This window comes from Saccopteryx bilineata, chromosome 12, assembly GCF_036850765.1.
Source record: "Saccopteryx bilineata isolate mSacBil1 chromosome 12, mSacBil1_pri_phased_curated, whole genome shotgun sequence".
NCBI classification, from domain to species: Eukaryota; Metazoa; Chordata; class Mammalia; order Chiroptera; family Emballonuridae; genus Saccopteryx; species Saccopteryx bilineata.
In genome coordinates this window covers 19958143-19979480 of record NC_089501.1, presented here as the reverse complement: position 1 = coordinate 19979480, position 21338 = coordinate 19958143, and the positions used below count along the sequence as shown (strand labels likewise).

The 21338-nt window shown below is 39.5% G+C and overlaps 1 protein-coding gene across 2 annotated transcripts in view; it reads right to left on the bottom strand.

Moving 5' to 3' along the window:
• Window positions 1–18554, bottom strand: part of NKAIN2 (sodium/potassium transporting ATPase interacting 2) — a 1024603-nt gene extending 1006049 nt beyond the window's left edge. For both annotated transcript variants that reach the window (XM_066247954.1, XM_066247955.1), the window contains exon 1: window positions 18158–18554. In XM_066247954.1, coding sequence (XP_066104051.1) covers window positions 18158–18211 — 54 coding nt within the window. In that variant the 5' untranslated portion in view covers window positions 18212–18554. The remainder of the gene's footprint in view (window positions 1–18157) is intronic.
• Between the last annotated feature and the right edge of the window lie 2784 nt (window positions 18555–21338).

Here is a 21338-nt window from a genome sequence, read left to right as displayed (position 1 = left end):
ATGAACCAGCAGCTCTCATAGTCCAAAATAAAAGAATTACTGTATTCATTGCCATATGAACTGTAAACCTACTTTTGCCCCACTCTGTTTGTGTGCATGTATCCATATGAATATATGTATCCACTGGCTACATAAATACCTCACTTCTAAACTTTCAAGTAAGTGTCCTTTATTTTTCATCTAAATTATCAATTTTTATATAGTGATCCAGTGATATGTGATTGGTTAGCATGTAATATTACTCATCAAAAACATAGTAGCAACAGCCCAAATGAGCCTTGAGCAATGTAGTTAGTATAAACCATCAACTGCTTTGTTTTTAATTTTTCATTTATTGATTGATTTCAGGAAAAGAGAGGGAGGGAGAGAGGGAGTGCAGGGGGGGGGGAGGAAATAATATCAATTTGTTATTCCACTCAGTTATGTATTCACTGGTTGCCTCCTATATGTACCCTGACTGGGGACTGAACCCGCAATCTTGGCACATTGGGGTGACTCTCTAACTGAGCTACTGGCCAGGGCCTCAACTGCTTTGTTTTTGAGGAAAAAATCACTATGGAACAACTAAGATGTTTGATCCTGTATGGCTTGTGATAATAGTTCTTATAATTGCTCTTGAGTGAAGCCTATAGCTGCAATTTTGATTTAACATGTATTATTTTAAAATGTCAAATACAACAATGGGTATATTTATTTTAACTTGTAAATATTAAGTTAGGTAGAATCTTCCTCTAGGCTTTAAAAAAAATAAAAATTGTTGAGAGGGTATGGCTAAGTATCTCAATTAATTTCAAAGCAAGCATTAAATTTTTAAAATTCAATTCAGCTGCAAGACACGTAAACAAATGTTCCTCTGGTCAACCCATGCTCTGTGCTCATGATCTACAAAACGGCTGTCATGGGGAGACTGGTCTGGCACAGGCACCTGGATGCTGGCACAATGTGCTGGGCTGTGAAGCATCTGGACGGGAGCACGGTAAGGCAGAGGAAGCACACATGTCTCACAACACTGTACTCTGCTGCTGCCACACAGCTGGAAAAAGCATCTACAAACTTGGGTCTAGAGAACTGATCAAGACTAATCAGAATACAGGTAGCTTCTTTTACAATTTCCACACAAATTAAAAGTTCCCTTCTATCCTTTTTGTTCAACTATGAAGACATAAATTTAAACAAAAAACTTTTTGTATAAATATTTCATTTTCCAGCGCCCATAGAGAAATAGTGAGTCGATTCTGGCCACTTCAGTGGGAGAGTGAGAAACGAGGATTACTCAATTGCCAGACATCCACCGACCTGTTATTCGTTTCATTGGCCACATCTTTTTGTTCTTCTTTTAATAATTTCTGCTTATTCCAGTAGGTGGGGCATACAAATGTTGAATAAAATCTTTTAAAACTTTTATTTTACATATACAGCATTGCTCTTTAGTATGGTGTGACTATAAAGAAGCTGATGACAACCAAAGTCCAGGCTGTTAAGGATTTATGACAATTCACAGTACTTTACATTAAGAAAACACACAGAACATCTTATCCATTTTATTTTTCTGAGAAGTGCTGGTTTTAAGTGTCAAGAAATCATCTAAAATCGTATCAGACTTTTCCTTCTCTTTCTGCTATTTAGACAAAGTATTATTTGAGCTAAAAATAAGGCATAACATCAATGAGCAAAGGGCACAGTTTAGATCTGTAGCGTCGGGCATGCCTTCCAGCTTCCCATTGTGCACTCATCCTCTAGTCCAAGAGCTAATTTGGGGGCTGGCACAGATTTCTATGTTTAAAAGCTAACTCACTGGTGTCCCTTTAATGTCTCTACTGGAAGTGCATCCTAAATAATTACTCCAGTGGTACAGGGCATCTCTGAAGCCATGTCCAGAATCCAGTTTTCTACGGCATTACTTTTCTTTAAATTAGCAAGTAAGACTGGGAATCCTCCAGGTTCAGTTCATACTGTCTTTTCTAATTAGATGATTGGAAAACTTTAATTAATAAAATGACCCCAGCATAAAAACCAGATCGTACTGTTAAGCACTTACAACTAACAAATTTCAGCAAGCACTGACTTTTGCAAGTCAGCCAACTTTGTTAGTTCTCAACAATCCTTTAATTAGGCTAGACAGAAAGTAGCGTGCACTAATGTGTGTCCTGGCTAAATTCCAGCGGGGGATCACAGCAATCCGGCCTACGTAAACTTCCACCAGTTTCATCTGAATACAGAAGTCTTCTCCATTTTCTGTCTATTGAGTTCTTCACTGATGCTTTATGAGGCTCCTGTTTTCCACCCTGAGCAAGCACTACAGATACCGAGTTAACAAGATCTGATGAAACCTGCCACAGCCAGAAAAAAAAAAAAAAATACACCCCAACATGCTAAGAAGTGCAGTGCACTCGAAGAAAATCCACATCCTTATCCTCAAGTATATCCAAACACCTAAGTCAATTCCTAGGAAAAGTATCAACTTATTCTCTCCCTTCCTCCCATCCTACCCCACCATTCTCACTACACACACACACCACTTCCACACCCCTAAACTTTCATAGGACCCATGTACATTGTTAGGGGGGGCTATACAGAACTGCAAAGAAAAAGAGCTCCATGTGCACCTGGTTCTAAGTTCATTAAGGTTTTTATTTTTGCCTCTGTTTCAGTTATTTTGCCCTGAATTGTGTTAAAGAAAAATGCATGAGAGGATATATTATTGATTTCTATACAAATATGAATCTAGAAAAGCACCTTCTAGCTTGGACCTCCCAGAAAAAGGCATTGTTAAATACAAGATTTAATCATCAAATCAAACTAAAAGGACCTTCACGAAGACATGTAATTTACTCTCCTCCCTCCAGGCATGCAAATTAAAGTCCAACAAAAGACTGAGTTACCACAAGAAATTAAGTTGGACCAAAAGAAATTATACAGTCTAAGGCAGGATAATTTAAAATATTAATCTCTGCTGTTTCGCTATACTTCTTTAGCAATAACTTGGCCTTCTAGTGAATCGAGATGTCAAATATTAAAAAAAATGGTTGAATATGCTTGGGTTTGGGAGATCATATAAATAGTAATTGCTTAAGTATTTTTTAATTGTAAGTTCCTGAAAGGCAATAATATAATTTGTATGTATATGTTTCCATAACAGGGAAGAAAGGTTTCCAAATTCTTTAGTGTTAGAAAATGTTTACTTTTTAGTTTGTTATAATATTAACTCTTGTCTAAATTTTTTACTGAACTAAGACTCATAATTTGACCCAAAACTTCTCACATCTCCCTTTTCTGACATTCACCGAGTCTTAGATAACAGCCACCTCGCTCAAACTAAAGTGAGCAAAAGAGCCAATACAAAGCCTTAGTTGAGCATATAACTGACCATGAAGGCACTTTCAAATAATTCTAGATTCAATGTTGCCCCTCCAGTTGATATTCCCACAAATGCTTACTCAGCACTCCTCTTCCCCCATGTATGTTAACCTACCTCCCCATCTTTTTCCTTTCCTCCTGCTTTGCCCTGCCCCCAGAAACTCGAGTCCACCAGACTGTTCTCCCCCTTCACTACTTGCTTGGAAACACAACGAAACCATCCCCAGAATTTTTGAAATACTGTATCTAGATGGCTAGTGTGTCTCCCTGAACACTTTATTTTCCTAAGTCACGGGGCTGGAGGAAGGGTGCTGGCACTGACCTTCTAGAAAGCACCCATGATTATGACCTCGGGCTCTGGTGAGCAGGGCATTCCTCTCACAGGTTTGCAGGGAGCCGGAGTTTTCCTTCATCATTGCCTCCACCGCCTTCTAGACAATTCAAAATCTTTTATGGAAAACCCCTGTTGCTATTTCTAAGTGCTCTGTCTAGCGGCTTGCTTTAGCTCAAAGGATCTCTCTCAACAAGGGGGCTATTTTGCAATTTGGCAATGTCTAGAGACACTTTTGTTTGCCAAACTGGGAGTTGTGCAATGGGCATCTCGAATGCAGGGGCCAGGGATGCTGCTAAACATCCTGTAATAAGGAAACCAGCTTCCCACAACAAAGAATTATCCAACCCAAAACGGCAGTATTGGTCAAGTTGAGAAAGCACTTTGCCTGAACTTATCTTTCCTCTTCCTTAATCACTCTACTCACCAACTCATTAAACAAGCATTTCCATTCCTCCCTAGTCACCCTCCCTGCCCCCGCTGCCTCCAGACTGGCACCAACCATCCCTTTATTCCAGCTCCAATCACCAGCTTAAACCAAACTCCCCCTAATTCTCATTCTCTCCTGAGTGTGATTCTTTTCAACCCCTTACTTCTGATCATCTTTAATAAAGCTAAATACACAATGATGGTACTAACAGCCATGTCTCACTGCCTCTCCTCCTCCTCAACCACTAAACCCTCCACCCAATTCTGTGGCCAATCAGGGCCTCTGAATCACCCAGGCAGTGATCTCTCCAAGATCCCAACTTATTTGTTGCATCACCATAACCATGTTACTTCCCACCTTTTCAATTACCTCTCCTCTTCTGTATTGTATAGACCTGCTTCTCAATTGTTTGCAGTGGCAATCCAGTAGTTTAACTGACATCACTGTTTTCTACCCAGTCCTTTTTGTAGTCAGACATTTGATTCTCAAAAATACCATAATGCTCGCACAAACTCTCAGGGTTTTTTTTTTTTAATCTTATCACAAAGAAACTTCCATTTTTTGCTTTTCCAATCCAGTTGTTAGAAAGTTGGAGACCAATAGAGAATTGTTTCTCCTACAAATACGTGCCACCCAGCTTCACTAAGGCCTTTATGTGATTCAACAATCCTACAATTTATTGCTACTTTGTCTTCACGTTGCCCACAGAACTTGGTCCAAACCTCAGCTCTCACTTCATATCATGTTGTTTCTTATCTACTATAGAACACTGGGCCATTCAGCTTGAGAATTAACAAGTATAAAAACACATATCCTGTCCTCCAAGGTTCAAACTCCCTCCTTAGGTGTTCAGGTCCATCCACAAACTGCACCCCAGCCCGTTCCATTCCTTACTTCACCTCCAGTTCTTCCCTGCTGGCCAGTCAATCTGACTCTTCATTGTCCCACACAGATTCTTTTTTATTCTCACCATTGTGCTGCAATCACCTCTTCTTGGGATTCTCTGATCTCCAGTCACTCGATATAGTAATTTTACCATTATATCACACAGCCTTTAACGTCTTGTGTGATCACACAGCCCTTAACGTCTTGTGTGATCAGCCGATGAGAACATAACTGATTGCTTCTCCAAATGTCCTTAGTATATACTTTATTCTTACTTCTCTTACAGTTCTTATCATTCTATATTATGTTGTAAGTAGGTACACATGTAATTTATTCTTCTTGACAAAGGTCCAGTTTATTTATACTACACAACTCTGCTTCTTATACCTAGCATTACACACATACAAACACACACACACACACATACATGTACTTACGTATGTATGTGTATATCTTTAAAATATTTTATAATGTACATTAAAATATATATATAATCTCTTTAAATGTTTCCCAAATTCAAAGTAACTGAATTAAAATTGTTGCTAAGCAGAATCTCTTGATGACATAATAAAAAAGAAAAAAAAGAAAAGAAAAAATCATAGATATTTTTTGTGGTTTTTTAAACCAAAGTTTCATGGATTAGGGTGAGAAATTTGAGAATCTCCTCAAGTCATATGAGTATTTCTCTGGTGAGAAAGTTTATACGTTTTAACAGATTGTAAAAAGCACCCATGATGCACACAAAAGTTAAAAACTACTGCTCTGGAGATATGCAACATAAAGACAAAACTCACTTCATTATTTATATTCATATCTAACAGATCCTTTGTACTATGTAAATAATGTAAAAAATATATTAAATAGAGCTACATAATTAGAATTTAAAATATATAAATCTGCATTTAAAAAAAAATGGACCGTGATGAATCATATTACATCAACATTTATTTTTCACCAACACTGATCTTATTTACAGTAAGCTTAAATGTAATCTTATAGCACATAATAAACAGAAAACAGTGCCATTTTTATTTATTTATTTATTTATTTAGATTTTATTTACACATTTTAGAGAGAGAGAGAGAGTGTGTGTGAGAGAGAGAGGAAAGAGATAGAACAGGGGGAGGAGCATGAAGCATCAACTCCCATATGTGCCTTGACCAGGCAAGCCCAGGGTTTCGAACCAGTGACCTCAGCATTCCAGGTCGACAGTTTGTTCACTGCACCACCACAGGTCAGGCAAACAGTGACATTTTTAGCTACTATCTTCTCAAGTTAGTAGTATCCCTATTAAATAAATAAATAATAAGGATCAGATTGTAATTTAAATCAACCTTCATTTATTACAACCACTAGATATATCAATTTATAAAAGAAATACAGCTTGACATTTCTTTCAGTCAGATCAGATCCTAATTGACAAAATGGTAGAAACACACACCTAACTTATTCAGCACATGTCATTATGCCATTCATGGGTGGACATTCCATAAATCCTGCTTGATGAAGCTGATTTAGTAATTACCTAATTTCCTCCTACTGTTCATTCATTCATTCATTTTAAAACAATCATAACAGTACAACAGGTTAAGCATCAACCCGTGGCTGATTCCAGGAGTTGTTTTGGGTCTTCTCCATCTCTCAGGTCCTCAAGGCAGGGCCCTGGGTACGTCCGACTCTCAGCACCAGACTGGGAGTGGGCTGTGTGCTGCCCCATCCAAGCGACATCAGAAACACTTCCAGAGAAGCATGCTGTGTGGAGAAGACCACTGAACCTCACAGAATTCTTTTTCAAATAAGAAGTGGCCATTCCTCCTCTAAAGTGAGATCACTGCCTCTGTCAATGAACTTGCTAACATTTCTCATCTACATTTTCCTATTAAAGTTCAATATGAAATATTTTTATTCACATTATGAAATATTCAATTAAAAGATAGCCTATCAGCAGCAAGCACGCAACAAATCTCTTTTGCGTATAAACTCTACATCTAATTGCTATAGAAATCTCAAAAAAAATCTCATCAGGGCTTAATAAATCTCAATTTTAGGGACAAGCTAATATTTTAGGCCATTCTGATGCTTAACCCTAGCATCAAAGCAGATGCAGTAACAAAGCATCACCACTACTTCATTCTTGTGAAAACCAAGAAAGAAAATCAACAAGTGTCCCTGAAGGATTAAAATAAGACAGGCATATAATTAAAGGTCACCAAACAGTGTTTTTACAAGATGTATAGTTACTAAATGTAAACTGAACTTGTGCCATTTGCCTCCTTTTTATCTTTAATTTTTAATTGAATTTATTGGGGTGACATTAATAAAATTATGCAAGTTTCAGGTATACAATAATATTGTATTATGTTGACCACCCAAAGTCAAGTCTGCCTGATTTGGGGGGCAGCTGTTTCGAACAAAAACAAATCTAATCTGAGACATTATAAAATAGTAAAATGGAAAAACACTGTCTCATACCTCTAAGAGCCTATGGAATTTCCCAGAAATGTTATATATAAAACTAGAAATATGTTTGTTTGTTTGTTTGTTTGTTTTTTTACAGAGACAGAGTCAGAGAGAGGGATAGATAGAAACAGACAGACAGGAATGGAGAGAGATGAGAAGCATCAATCATTAGTTTTTGTTGCGACACCTTAGTTGTCCATTGATTGCTTTCTCATATGTGTTTTGACTGTGGGGCTACAGCAGACTGAGTAACCCCTTGCTCAAGCCAGCGACCTTGGGTCCCAGCTGGTGAGCTTTTGCTCAAACCAGATGAGCCCTCGCTCAAGCTGGTGACCTCGGGGTCTCGAACCTGGGTCTTCTGCATCCCAGTCCGACGCTCTATCCACTGCGCCAGCACCCGGTCAGGCTAGAAGTATGTTCTTAAGAAGACTATTAATGAGTTCACAGTCAACTTTATAGACTTCACTAGACTGTTCTTTAAAAAAAAATTTTCCTTAGTTTAAGTAGAATAGTGTTACTTGCTTTTGAATTGTTTGACATTCAGGGGCCAGCCATCCCCACCTGACCCCGAGTCCCATAGAAGAAGAAAAATTTAATATCAGGCCAAAAGAAAAGCAAAACTTAAAGTCCATAAGTTCAACAGACCAGCCAGAATTTAACTACCATCTTTTGACTCAGAAAAAATGGAAACATTCCAAATGAAAGATAAAAATGAAACTTCTGTTAAAAAATTAATTCCTGTGATAAAAGTAAAAAAATATTATACATAATCCAATACATGGTTCCAATATTTAGAAAATCACACATTACTGGTTCACTATCACCAAACCTATGAGCAAATTTATTTAAAAAGAAAGAAGAAAAAAGGAGACCTAGGACTCTTTATGTACCACCTGTGTAATATCAAATTCACTGGCGCTTCGAAAGCTTTCAAATATTTAGCTCACTCTCTGCTCCCAATACCTATAGTTAAACACATTCTCTGACCCAATCTCATCTCTCTACCTCAAAGTAATCAAGTAGAACAAACAAGTAGCACCTGGGTATACCATGTCCTCGAGGCGTACATGAACCTTATCTTAAAGAGAATGAAGTCAGAATCAATGTGTCCACAGGAATGAATTATGACCTCCAGAAGCAAGCTGCCTCCCACCACTGAGGGTGCCATACAAAGGAGGCGCTCAATGCCAAGGCAAATCAGCAAATCCATTCTCCAGGGGCCAAGACCACAGAAGGCAGCACACCACCACCAGGGTATAATGTTCTCTTCTCACTGGAGTCTGTAGAAGTCTTCCCCATTTTTCCCCAGTGCCACCATAAACTGCCCTTTATAAAAGCAATACTCCCAGAGCGCTGCCTTATATATCTCCGATGGCTAGAAGCCCACAGAGATAGGGCTCACGTGAATTCCCTGCCACTGAACATTCCAGACATAACACTGACTCTCCATCATTTGACACACAGCTGTCAGTTAAAGGATTTGAAACACCTCCTTATTCTGTTGTGTAATGGGCATCATACAGATGCATACAAAGACTACTGTTAACAGGAGAGATTTGATCCCTCCACTCCAAACTAAGACCCATTTGTTTGCAAAGAATGAAACACTGTTGTCGTTTTTAAATGTGCTACTGTTTTAGAGTGTATGCATTGATTAGAAAACAAAAGTCAGTATGAAGACTCACTTCTCACCACCGGCCTGCAAAGGCAAACATTTAGGATATGACGCTAAAAGAGTGAGTTCGGTTTTAGATGCAGGATACATCTAAATGTAGGCTGATCACCCATTGGGATTAAAAGAAAGTGCTCCTGCAGATGCCCTCTACCAGGTGTTCGGAAGTTTCAAATATCCTTGGAAACTTATTACAACATGTCATCTTCTTTGCAACATCAGCAACTGTACTTGACTTGATTTCAGTGTGAAGGGTTGTGACTTTTAGTGGTTGAAACATAATTTCAAGAAACTCAAGTACATGTAAAAATAATAGCCAAGTGTCTGAAAGCAATGTTCTTTTAATTTATTTTAACTCTTTTAACTCTGTGATGATAATATTCTTAAACATTGTTATGTATTACTATTTGTTAGATAACTGTTTCATGGGTTAAGAGTTTTTATACTGAATTCCTAGCCTCTAAATATTGTTTAGATAATAACATTAACTTTTAGACTGTATCATTAGCCTAGAGAAAAAATTCACTGAAAAGTGTTTCTGGAAATACTAGTTCCATGGAAGATTAATAGGGAGAATGAGAAGAAAAAAAAGAAAGTGGCTCCTTGCTTCACTGTAAGCACTTTGTCAGTATTTGCAGAAGTAAACAAAATTAAGCAAGGGCTTCTTAGCACTTCCAGGAGCTGCTAATATGTATTGTGACCTTAAGGGCTAAGGTAGGAGAGGGGATAAAACTTGCTTTGCACAACTTATTTAACCTCACAGCACATGTTTACTAGAATATTTTGCAGAACTAGCTCCCACAGAATACACTTTTAGAATTGCCAGCTCAAAAAAAGCATGCTGACTGGTTTGTGAATCTCAGTTTAATTCTTAATGAACACTTACAGTAGGTCTATCTGCATAAGCACATCATTTTGTGTATATTTAAACCATTTGTACCTAGTGTTAAAATCCTTATTTATGTAGCCCTCCTCCCCCAAAAAATAAGGTTGGGTGAAGATAAAAGGTTTCTACGGGAAATTAGTAGTTACAACTAGGGCAACTGGTCAAATGATATATAAACTCCTGTAACTACTCCTACTCTCGCTAGATGAATATTTCCGAGATATTTAACTATTGACAATTACAAAAATTTTCCAGGAACTGAAAGTAACACAACAACAGAGATTTATATATATTTGAAAAGTTCTCTCATATAAACTTTGAGCACATTTTCTTCCTAGATGCTCCTACGTGTTCCGTAGGGTAAATAGGTCATGAATTATCTGCCCCATTTTTCAAATGAGGAAATGACATTCAGGAATATAAATGGTCTGAGCAAAGTCACAGTTATTTACTTGTCCAGTGTAAAAGCACTAGACTGGGCATAGAAAAATCGGCCTTCTCACTTAGCCCAGTGCTTTTTCAGCATATTCCATCCTCTCTCTCTCTCTTTCCCCCAGGCATAGTAACAAACTGTTCCAGAAATTTAGACTGAGGGGCTCAGCTAGCATAGAGGCAGCGGAAGAAACAGTTCCGCGCCAGCATCCCCAGCAGAGGGCATGGACTAGAGGCACTGGAATTGCTTTCTGGTTTTTCTATATCACTCATTACTGCAAGGACACAGATGCTGTGAAAAGACCTTCCAGTTCCCTTATTGAAAGTTCTCAATAAAAACTAAGCTAGAAGTCAGAAACAGGCACACTTGGTCCTGAAGAAAAGTTTTCTTTCACATAAGCAACAGGCCAAATGAAGAAATGAGCTAATTATCTACTAGATTTGGGTTAAAGAATTTCATACACAGGTCGTGCATTCACATATCATTAAATGAAGACCTATGTTCTAGGCCAGGAGTTTTCAAAGTTTCTTTCCTGAGAAGCATCATCCATGTCCCCTGGGAACTTATTAGAAATGCCAGTGCTAGGTCTAGGCCCTCCCCCAGCCTAACGAGCCAGGACTGTGGTGTGGGCCCATGGATTGTGTGGAGAAAGGCCTGCCGGTGATTCTGATGCACCTCAGGTTGCAGAAGTCTTCTAGGATAGTCATTGCATTTTTTAAATAACTGATTACTTAAAGTCATTTCCAACTATAATAACAATTTAACTAATCTCACAATAGTGATCTGGATAGATTTAGGATTTGGGACATGTTAAAAAAACAAAACAAAACAAAAAAACAGGCAAATGACATTACTTCGCATGAGCCATTCATCAGGGAGTGGTTTAAAAAAGAACAGGAATTTGAGAAAGATGAGTACATTTCTTCTTCCCACAGAATATTTTTTAAAGTTTACCTACGGAAGTGTCCAAGGCATTACTGAGTGGTTCTCAATAGTTGGCCAGAAATGCAGAGAAGCTGTCCCTTCCTTCTCCACCCCTACACAACAACAGAAACACAAGCTATTACCAGCAATTACTTCTGTAGAGGAGAACTACAAGAGTGCTTTGAAGTGTTAGAGCACACTTGCACAGCCAGGGACACTGATTCTACAAGGGGAGTCTCTCCTGTTGTTCTCTAGCCCACAAACCATAGCAGCTCATAGTTGTGAAAGCCAAGTCCACCTGAGCCAGACAGGTTTGGACAGGAGCCTGGTATCAGCCTCCCCTCCCCGCTCTCCGTACCCCAGTCTGCTTAGTCTTGTGTTGATTACTGTGTCAACCAGGAATTAGTAGGTATATGTTGCCTTTGTTAGTAAAACAAATGTAAGCGACTTGATGTTTCCTGTTACGTGGAAAGGCTGAAGTGTAGCTCAGTGGCACAAACCCAGTCTGTCTTGAAGTTGGACAGATTCAGGTTTAAATGCAAGCTGTCCCACATACTAAAAGGATGGATTAAGGAAGTTACTTAAACATTTAAAGTCTTCAATTACTCCTCTGTATTATGGGGATATTACTATCTATTACCTATCTCATACGATTATCAGCGAGGAATCATTGAAAACGACACGTTTAGCATTCAGCCCAGATCAGGCTCCCAATAAATTCCAAAAGTTTTCATTAAGTATTTCACAAAGCTAGATTTTTAAAGCATAACAAATTTTAAAAACATAAAGTTAAATAACTAATTTTTTTCAAAGTGCATATAAAAGTCAGTTTATTTTTAACACATCTCCAAAATTATATTTAGAGGGATCAAAGTTAGCATGTGATCCTTAAGTAATTTTAAAGGTAAAACTTACTGGCATTGAAAGTCATACCACTCCAACTCCAGGTTGGTAAAAAAAAAAAAAAAAAAAAGTCAATAGCTTGCATCAGATTAAAAGTGACACCTATTTCTAGCAATTAGACCCAGTGCCTGTTTTAGAGTTTAAGCAAACAAAAAAAAAAGGGGGGTGGTGGTGATGGGGAACACTGCTCTCAAGAAGATAGAGGAAGTAATGCCCTTAAATAGTAAGAGCTTTCAAATCTAAGCACACCTAATATATTTTAAAAAAGAGAAACCCGTTCAAAAATTTCATTTTCCTTCCTACCTGGATAAAAAAAATATAACTGCCTTCATAATTTTTAAATGTCTTCCAATTTCTTAGGGTTGGTAAGAACAAATGTTTCATACACTCTTATTTCTAATGTATTGAAGTTCAGTAGGTGTAAATGCAGTACTTGTTTCAATGTTATGGCAGGAAAATCCTAAATAAACATATCTATCTATCTATCTATCTATCTACACACACACACACACACACATTTATTTATTTATTTGTATTTTTCTGAAGTTGGAAACGGGGAGGCAGTCAGACAGACTCCCGCATGTGCCTGACCGGGATCCACCGAGCATGCCCACCAGGGGGCGATGCTCTGCCCATCTGGGGCGTTGCTCTGTTGCAACCAGAGCCATTCTAGCGCCTGAGGCAGAGGCCACAGAGCCATCCTCAGTGCCCGGGGCCAACTTTTTTTGCTCCAATGGAGCCTTGGCTGCAGGAGGGGAAGAGAGAGATAGAGAGGAAGGAGAGGGGGAGGGGTGGAGAAGCAGATGGGTGCTTCTCCTGTGTGCCCTGGCGGGGAATCGAACCCAGGACTCCTGCACACCAGGCTGATGCTCTACCACTGAGCCAACCAGCCAGGGCGATAAACATCATATCTTGATGGCCTATGTATTTTATTGAAAATAAACAATAATCACATTTCCATAGGAGAGAAAGGGCACCAAAATTGGAAGAGTTCATTATCTAAATGAAAAATACAAACAAGAAGTACTTCTCCTGCGTGTGTGTTTGATTTCTGATATTTGCATGTTATAAGGCATGGAAACGAGGTAATTTCCTTTATTAGCAATTTAGTTTCAAAGCTACTTTTGGAAAAAATTATACTGAATTGACTGAAATTCTACAAAAGAACTAAAATATATTCTTTGAAATTTTAGCCATTAGTAATATATACAAATATTTAATGCAATGAATATCATAATTTTAATATTTTTATATCCAGTATAAATGTAGAAATGTTAAAACCTGTTTCTGTCTCAGATTTTATTTTTGTCAAGTACACATGTGCAAGAAAAAGAAACAGACCAAGAAATAAAGACATCTTATTCTAAGGAGTCCCTGACTGCCATTCTGAAATTCTTGACTGGGCAAGAAGAGAGTTTGACCCCAAAGTAAAGCAGCATCACAGGGAAAAGGAGGTGGCAATGCCCGCTTGCATTTCTGGGCCATTGCCCACATACGGGCCCCATGCCAGAGATGACTCTGGCATTCTGCACAGGGGATGCTGCCCATCCAAGCCTTGACTTTATCTGAGAAAGAGGAACAGCTTTGTACAGATTGGCTCTTTGAAACTTCGCGTGTATGAGAAAAAAAGATGCCACTTGGTTTGTGAACCAAGAAAGAGGGCTGGGCACTGGAAGAAGTTCCTACATCTTTCTTGGCAAACATTAGAGGAGAGTAGCGCTGAATTACAACAAATGGGTAAATTTAAAATGTTAAAATGTTGGGGTGCACGAATGGAAACTGTCTAAAAAGGAGAACGTTGTTTTACAATTTAGCAAACTCTTGGCAAACTTTACATCATGAGTTTTTGAAACATTATCTGGAAATTTTTATTATTCTCCAAGTATTAGATTGGTTAACAACCTCTATATTTTATTATCAATAGTACTTGAATCTAAACTGTTTCATCCCCTGAGCAGGAGTTTTCTGAAAGGTAAAGTTTTACACTTTTGGAGAACTTTCAAAACTTATGAAAGTGTCCTGGGAAAAACATTAACACTCGGCTGGCAGTTTTGAAAGCATTTCAAGCAATGGTTTCTTTTCTAAGAAGTAATCCAGGAGCATGCAAGTATGAACCCTGCCTACAACCACAACGGACACTCCATAATTATAATAAATATGTTCTTATTTAGTCCATTTATGTACTCATGGTGTTCTCTAATAAATATGTGCCTCTGAAAAATGCTTAGTAACTATGCAGTAGAAAGCAACGGATCATTCTTAATTAAGCTTCAAACCTGCTTCTTCACACAGCTGCACACACATGTGTACTAACCTAATGGTTAGCTGCACCTGCTCCAAAATAGCAATATTTCATAGAGCACATGGCAAGAATGACATTTTCAAGTGTGAATCTGTTGAATGTAAATCTGTACTTTCTTTTGCTAGTTTATGACTCTCATGCTTTGTGCCACCTAGGAGCCTAGTGTACAAAAATGTGGGAGATTTTGAATTTCCTTACTTGAAAACAAGATTGTCTTTGCCATCTTAAATAAGTTATATCCTTTCATATGTTACTGAGTGATCTTTCATTGAGAAACATCTGCATAACAACTTCCAACATTTATATAAAGGACTATATATTCAACTAAGCATTTTTTAAGAGCTTTAAACTCTTTCAAATTGCTACAAGTTGTAAATAAAAAGTTAAATTGTTTTTATCCTGTACCCACTATATCTACCACTTCAAATGTCATGATGATTTTTGTTACTATCTGAAATCTTCAGTTTCTAAGCATTAAGAACAGCAACGATAAAAAGAAAAGTACCTTCCTGAGATTATGAGCTTAAACTCAGGATTCTGCACATGTAGCAAATTGGTTTTCAAAGATCACATCACTTTTCGTAGGAATCACCCTAAAATTTGAAGTTGGAGTAACCATATAGCTCAAATATCTTAATTTATGATATAGAGAAAGACTTTCTCATGAAATGAAAGTTTTATGTTATATCTTTATGGTATGAAATTATGATATCTTACCTTATAAACCCATTTCCTGATTTTTTTTAAAAGAATGTATATTTATCCATACTTCCAGTCTGCCAAACATTAAATTAAAAAGCCTGTTTAACATAATTAAAAGCAAATATGTAGAATCTTGACAGGGAACTTTCTCTGGAGAATTAGTCTCTGACCTTCCCTAGTTAAAGGATCAAAATACTGTGTCTGCTCTGATAATAAAATGACAAATGAGGTTCCCATTTCCACAATACCAAAAAGTACCTCTTCTTCTATTAAGATTAGTTGCAAGTTTAGGTAGACACAGATATTTCTTTAAGTCTAATAAAAATATCATCTGAAAATTACAGAATTGAAGGTAAATATTTTCAGAAACTTAATAGTTACTTAAGAAACAATAAAGTTTCTATCATAGACTATCAATGTCTTCAATTAATTTGTAATTAATTGTAATTTGTAGTTGTAATTAATGTACAACTACATAAAAGACTCCACTCAAATGTTACAAGAACCCACACTATACATTTCAGAAGTAAACAAAACTAAGTGCACTTTTGTGTCAATCTGTGGTACATGAGTCATAACTTATTCTGGAGACCTGATATAAAACCATTTTTACTCTCAATAGCTCAAAGACCCAAAAAGTTTTTAAAGATCTGTCAAAAGAAAAGGAAAATATATACACCCACCTAATTTTTCTTTGCTCAGTGCTTTACAACTATTAACTTGCAAAAGAATTATTTTATTAAAATGAAATATTGTATTTATAAGAAGCAACAATTACCAGTAACCTCTGGGGTCCTTTAAATGTGGTCATTTCACCCTCTCAAACCAGTGGGATAGTCCTCATTCTTTGTTTTTTGTTCTGAACCTGCATGAGCATGGCTGCTAATTATATTATCCTGGTGGCACATAAGTCTGACTGGGAAACTCTCATGTTCCTATGGAGCATAAAATATTCCTTGAGATTCTAACATATAGATTTGCTTTGATCGAGCACTCGTATGTTGCAATGAGTTTTATTTCGTTAGAGAACTTAGCTTTGATTCAGAATTTCTGTTTCAGAAGTGAAATAACACCTCTTCAACATACCACTGCATGCATGCATGCACATTAACACACACACAGAAACCTTTAGCCTTGTCTTACTGCATTGTGGATTTAGTTTCACTATTTGTATATTTATGTTTTTCTAAAATTGTTCAAGTTCTTGAGGAGTTTGTATTCATACAAAACACCATATAAATTGAATGCCTACTCTTGCCTTAAGAAAACCCTATTATGTTAATGATCAAAGTTATATCATACTTTTAAATTGAAAATTTTATAAAGCATAAGAATAATCTTACATACCCACTCATTCTCAAACTTTTATGCTTTTACACAACGAATAAGAAAATGTACTCTTTTCTGATCCATATATGAACATAAAAATGTTTTGAAAATATTTATGCAATTTGGCATACTTGTCCTAATGCAGCTAAACAAAGTAAAATACTTTTTGTTCTGATTAGCTGTATATTTAGAGTAAAAATCCTTTATTGAAAAATTCAAATTAATATGTGGTAGAAAAAAATAAAATGGTTTACACATCAAGAAAATATCACAGTCTTAAGATTATATTAATACGTCTTTTTGTTAAACCAAGAAATTCACAGATCAAAATATACAACATCAGACAACTTTCCTGGAATAGAAAAACATCCTGAGATAATATACAAGTAAAAGTGCTACTTCAGCTAAATATACTTACTAAACAAAACAATACCACTCATAACAACTGATAGAAAAGAACACTTAAGAAATTCTATCAGTTTCATCACCAATCTTTGCTCTTTTGAACACTTTACTGGTTGGGCTCTCAGAAATTTCTTTCAGTTATGTAGTCCTTTCAGCCTTTATGAAACAGCTGTTGGAAACGCAAGTGACTCTTCAGATTAATGCATACTTTCCAGGTAAAGATATTTGGTAACAGGAGTGAGCATGTACCTCCTACTTCAAATTAACCATTTACAGTGGTATATTTCTCACCTCTGAAGTATTTTCAGCTCTCTTTTTATTGCCCTTAGGTAATTTAAATTCAGACATGACATTTTTCCATTTTTTGGCACCTTGCCTCTTTACAACTGAACAACATTCTTCAAAAAGTACATATAATTCTCCATCCTATAGGATGTGACAAAAGTACCTATTTCAGGAGCAATTACATACATAATATAAGACAGAATTCTTTTTTCCTTAGAATTATTTGTAATAATTGTGATTTGAAGGCTACTGTTTCAGTCTATGGCAATGTCGTTGCTGAGTTCATCGAAGTATTTCTCTTCAATCTACATACTTTTAAAACTCAGCGTGGCTTCACGATCTGACCCCTGTAAGGATACCATCTGCCCTACATCGTGGTTTGTTACAGCATTATACTTATAAGACAATATAGTCCATGAAAAATAACACATGTCAATGAAGAAACAAAGATACTGCAAAAATTAGTATATGAAAGAAAAGTAAAAAATGCTATACGTTTTAACACATTTATAGCAAATTATGTGATGATCACGTTGTTACACTAATATAAATGCAAAGCATAAAGGAACAAGGCTCAATCTTGCTTTGCTTGAAGAAATTAAAACAAGTTTAACCCGCACCTGCCAAACTGTCTTCAGAGCGACAGAAATAGATGGGGACAGAAAGGCTCACCTCTCCTAGAGCACCCCAAGTGCGTCTCCCTGAACTCATTTTAAATATAGGCAATATTATCTGTCACCTTTCCTCTTTTACTTTTTCTTCCATTCTAATCAATGGCAGACCCTTTACTGAACTCTCCTGCCCACTATCTCAAAGACACATTACAGAATAAGAGGACCCAAGTGTCACTTACCAGTTGCATGCCACAGATAAAGATAAGCGTGCACCTGCCATTGCAATAACCCATGGTTTCCGAGACCCCTGCCACAGCCAGACTGTCCCACGTCGGCCACCGTCAAGCCCCCACTTTATCCAATCAGATCGTCGGGAAGGACAGGCAAACCTGCCGAGGGCTCGGGGGCTCCGGGCTGCTGCTGCCAGCGTCCTGGGAAGTGACAGGCATTAGGACCTGCAGGCGCCGCGGCGGCGGCAGCTCCAGCCGCGCCCGCCACACATACCTTCACTCGCTCCTTGCACACGCCGCGCCGCGGGCAACACCACGCGTGGAGACGCGCCCGGGGCCCGCAGGGGCAGCAGCGGTAGCCTCGCAGCGCCGCCGCGCCCACGGGCATCTGGCCGCGAAGTTTCGCCCCCGCCGCTCCCCGCGCAGGCTCGCCCCACGCCGCCCGAAGCGGGCTTGCCCCACGCTCTCCGCCCGTCGCCCTTGGGGGCGGCCGCCCGCCTCCCTGCGCAGCAAGCGGCTCCTGTGCGCGGGGATCTGCGGGGCCGGGCGGGCGGGGGAGGGGGCGCGGCGCGGGCCGGGAGGGGGCGTCCGGGATCCCCGGTCCGGGCGGCGACGGCTGCTGCTGCGCGCGGTGATGCGGACCGCCGCCGCGTCTCGCAGCCGCGTCTCGCAGCCGCGCGTCTTGCCGCGGCGCTGCCCCTCCCTACGCCCAGCTGTGTTAATCCTCCTACAACAAATCCTTCAACCTGCTCCCCGCCGCCCCCTCCCAAGACGTCAACTTCTTCCAGCCCGGCCCGGCCTGCCGCCGAGGGGGCTGTTGCAGCGTCTAGGCGAGGAGGACCTACGCAGAAGCGGCGGCTGCGGCAGTGGTGGCGCTGGGGTCCGAGGGGCGTAGAGTCCGGGAGGCATGTCTGTGGCTTGCTGGGGGAGTGGAGGTGCTGCGCCCACCATCGAGCTCCGAGTTCTATAAGCAAGCGAGCCGGGCGCGAGCGCGCGCGCGCGGTTGTGTGTGTTCGGGGGAGAAGGGACGCAGAGAAGGGTTAGCGAAGGGGGATGGGGGTAATGAAATATGGGTACAGCCGAAGCATCCCGACCGGCCGGAGAACACCCGTGGCGGAGACTCAGAGCCCAGGAGGGGCGCCGCGGCTGCCGACGCGCTGCCAGCCGCCCGGCACCCGGGCGGTAAAAAGCCAGAGCGTGGAGAGTTACCGAGCAGACGCTGATCTGAGAAAGGGAGCGGGTTGCTGCGGGAGTTGTTAGGGAAATTGGGAACCGGAGGGAATAGGGGCGCAATGAGTTGCCATTGCTGGTTTAAACTGTTGTTGGTTTCCATTATAGAAAAAAAAAAAAAAAGGATCAGAAACAATTTTAACACTGAAGTATGTAGACCTTGCGGGCCCTACCCGCTGGGTGAGGATTCCTGGAGGTCGTTGTTGCAAACCCCACTGCTAAGCCCCATCCAGGAGCTGTGCGCCGGTTTCAGTGACCTGCAGGACTGCTTCGGAGCCCGCTGCTGCCACCTGCAGGCAGAAATCCGAAGAGCGAAGCAGTCTGTCCTATGTGGCGGCCCCTGGGGCCTTCCTTTTCAGGGTCCAAGGGTCCCATTTCCTTTCTAGCCTCAGGCAGCTTACATTGCTGACGTTCCCAGGAAGTGAAGGTGTGGTGTTGAGATCTGCTAGGTGCCCAGTCTTTGGAATGAGGTGCGAGATTGATGAAACATAAAAACGGTTTAGGAAACTAAATCGCAAGTATGTTTCCACACACCTTTAAGATATTCAGACCGATGAAACCACATAAAGCAAAGAGCTTTCCATAGTAAGTGGGATTTAACCCTATAGAGAAAATGGCACTTGTGTAGGATAACGTCATGCTGGGAACCACAAATAAGAATCCCGAATGATTGCTTTCTTTGAATAAATAATATGACATCAGAATAACCAGATACAAGGAAATTAAATAGGACTTAGGGGGTCTAGTCTCCAGAAGCCCTGTACAGTACTGAATTTTTAGAAGTATTTTGTCAACCATAAACAGTCAAAAAGGAATTTGATTTGTTAAATTTATGGATATTTTATTACTATAATGAGAATGCCTACTTCTAATCGCTCCATTTGTAAATGGACTTTTCTCTGAAAAATCCCTTTTAATGTTTAATGGAATTACAAAAGCCCAGTACATGCTCTTACCTACTGCAGGCCTGGCAGGTAATAACTGCTCTACAACCTTGGTGAAACTGAAGGCAGAGATATGTAGTGGCAAGTGTGTCTGTTAGTTATTCTGTACACACCTGAGCTGTCTAGTAGCTCCTGGGAATGCCGGTATTTTGTATTGCCAAAGAAAAAGAAAGCTGTATGTTGATGCTAAATATTGAAGAATCTGCTGCGATATCGTAGAAAGCATTCTATTATTACCTTTTTAAATTCATAATTGCAATGATGCATTTATGTGGACCCATCAATAATCCTACAGTAGTTTCCTGGTATCCAGGAAGAGCCTGAGAGCTGATTTAGCGCCCAGCTCCTAGTTCCTGGATATTTACCTTCCAGTGTATCCCCTTCTGCAATCTCTTGGGGCTGTCTGGGCTTTTTCTAGCCACGGGAGGTTCTTGATGCAAGATACAGCCCTTAGAACAACTCTTACGCAGTAATGGATGGGAGTTGGTGATAAATACCCCAAACTCTCAAACCAGAGATGGCAACTCATGAGACTTACTCTAGTCTAGTGTTCTTCAATCACCAGTCATAGTCTGCCAAAGATTCTGTGTTGGTCCACTAAAGAATTAACCATCCTGATGAATAAAGATTATAGACCCAATGATGTTACTCCAATTTGCTTCTGCTCTGGGTGATTTCTGCCTTAACGGTCCCCGAAATAATTTTATTTTTACCAGTCCCCAATTGTAAAAAGGTTGAAAACCACTACTCTAGTCTACACTATGAACTTCCCCACCAGCCTGAGCCCATAGTGTGCATACTTGCTCACGGTGCATCCTTAAGTAGTTTGCTTCCGTACCTGCCTCATTTCCCTTCTCCTCTACCAGTGTTTCCTAGGATCCCCTCCAAAATAAACCACTCAAATGTTTGTGTCAGGATGGCCTCTTGAGAAAGCAACATAAGACAATTTGCAATAGCTTTTATTCCTGACCTGGCACCACTGGCACAGGGGTTTCCTCATAAGAGTGAATGATGTC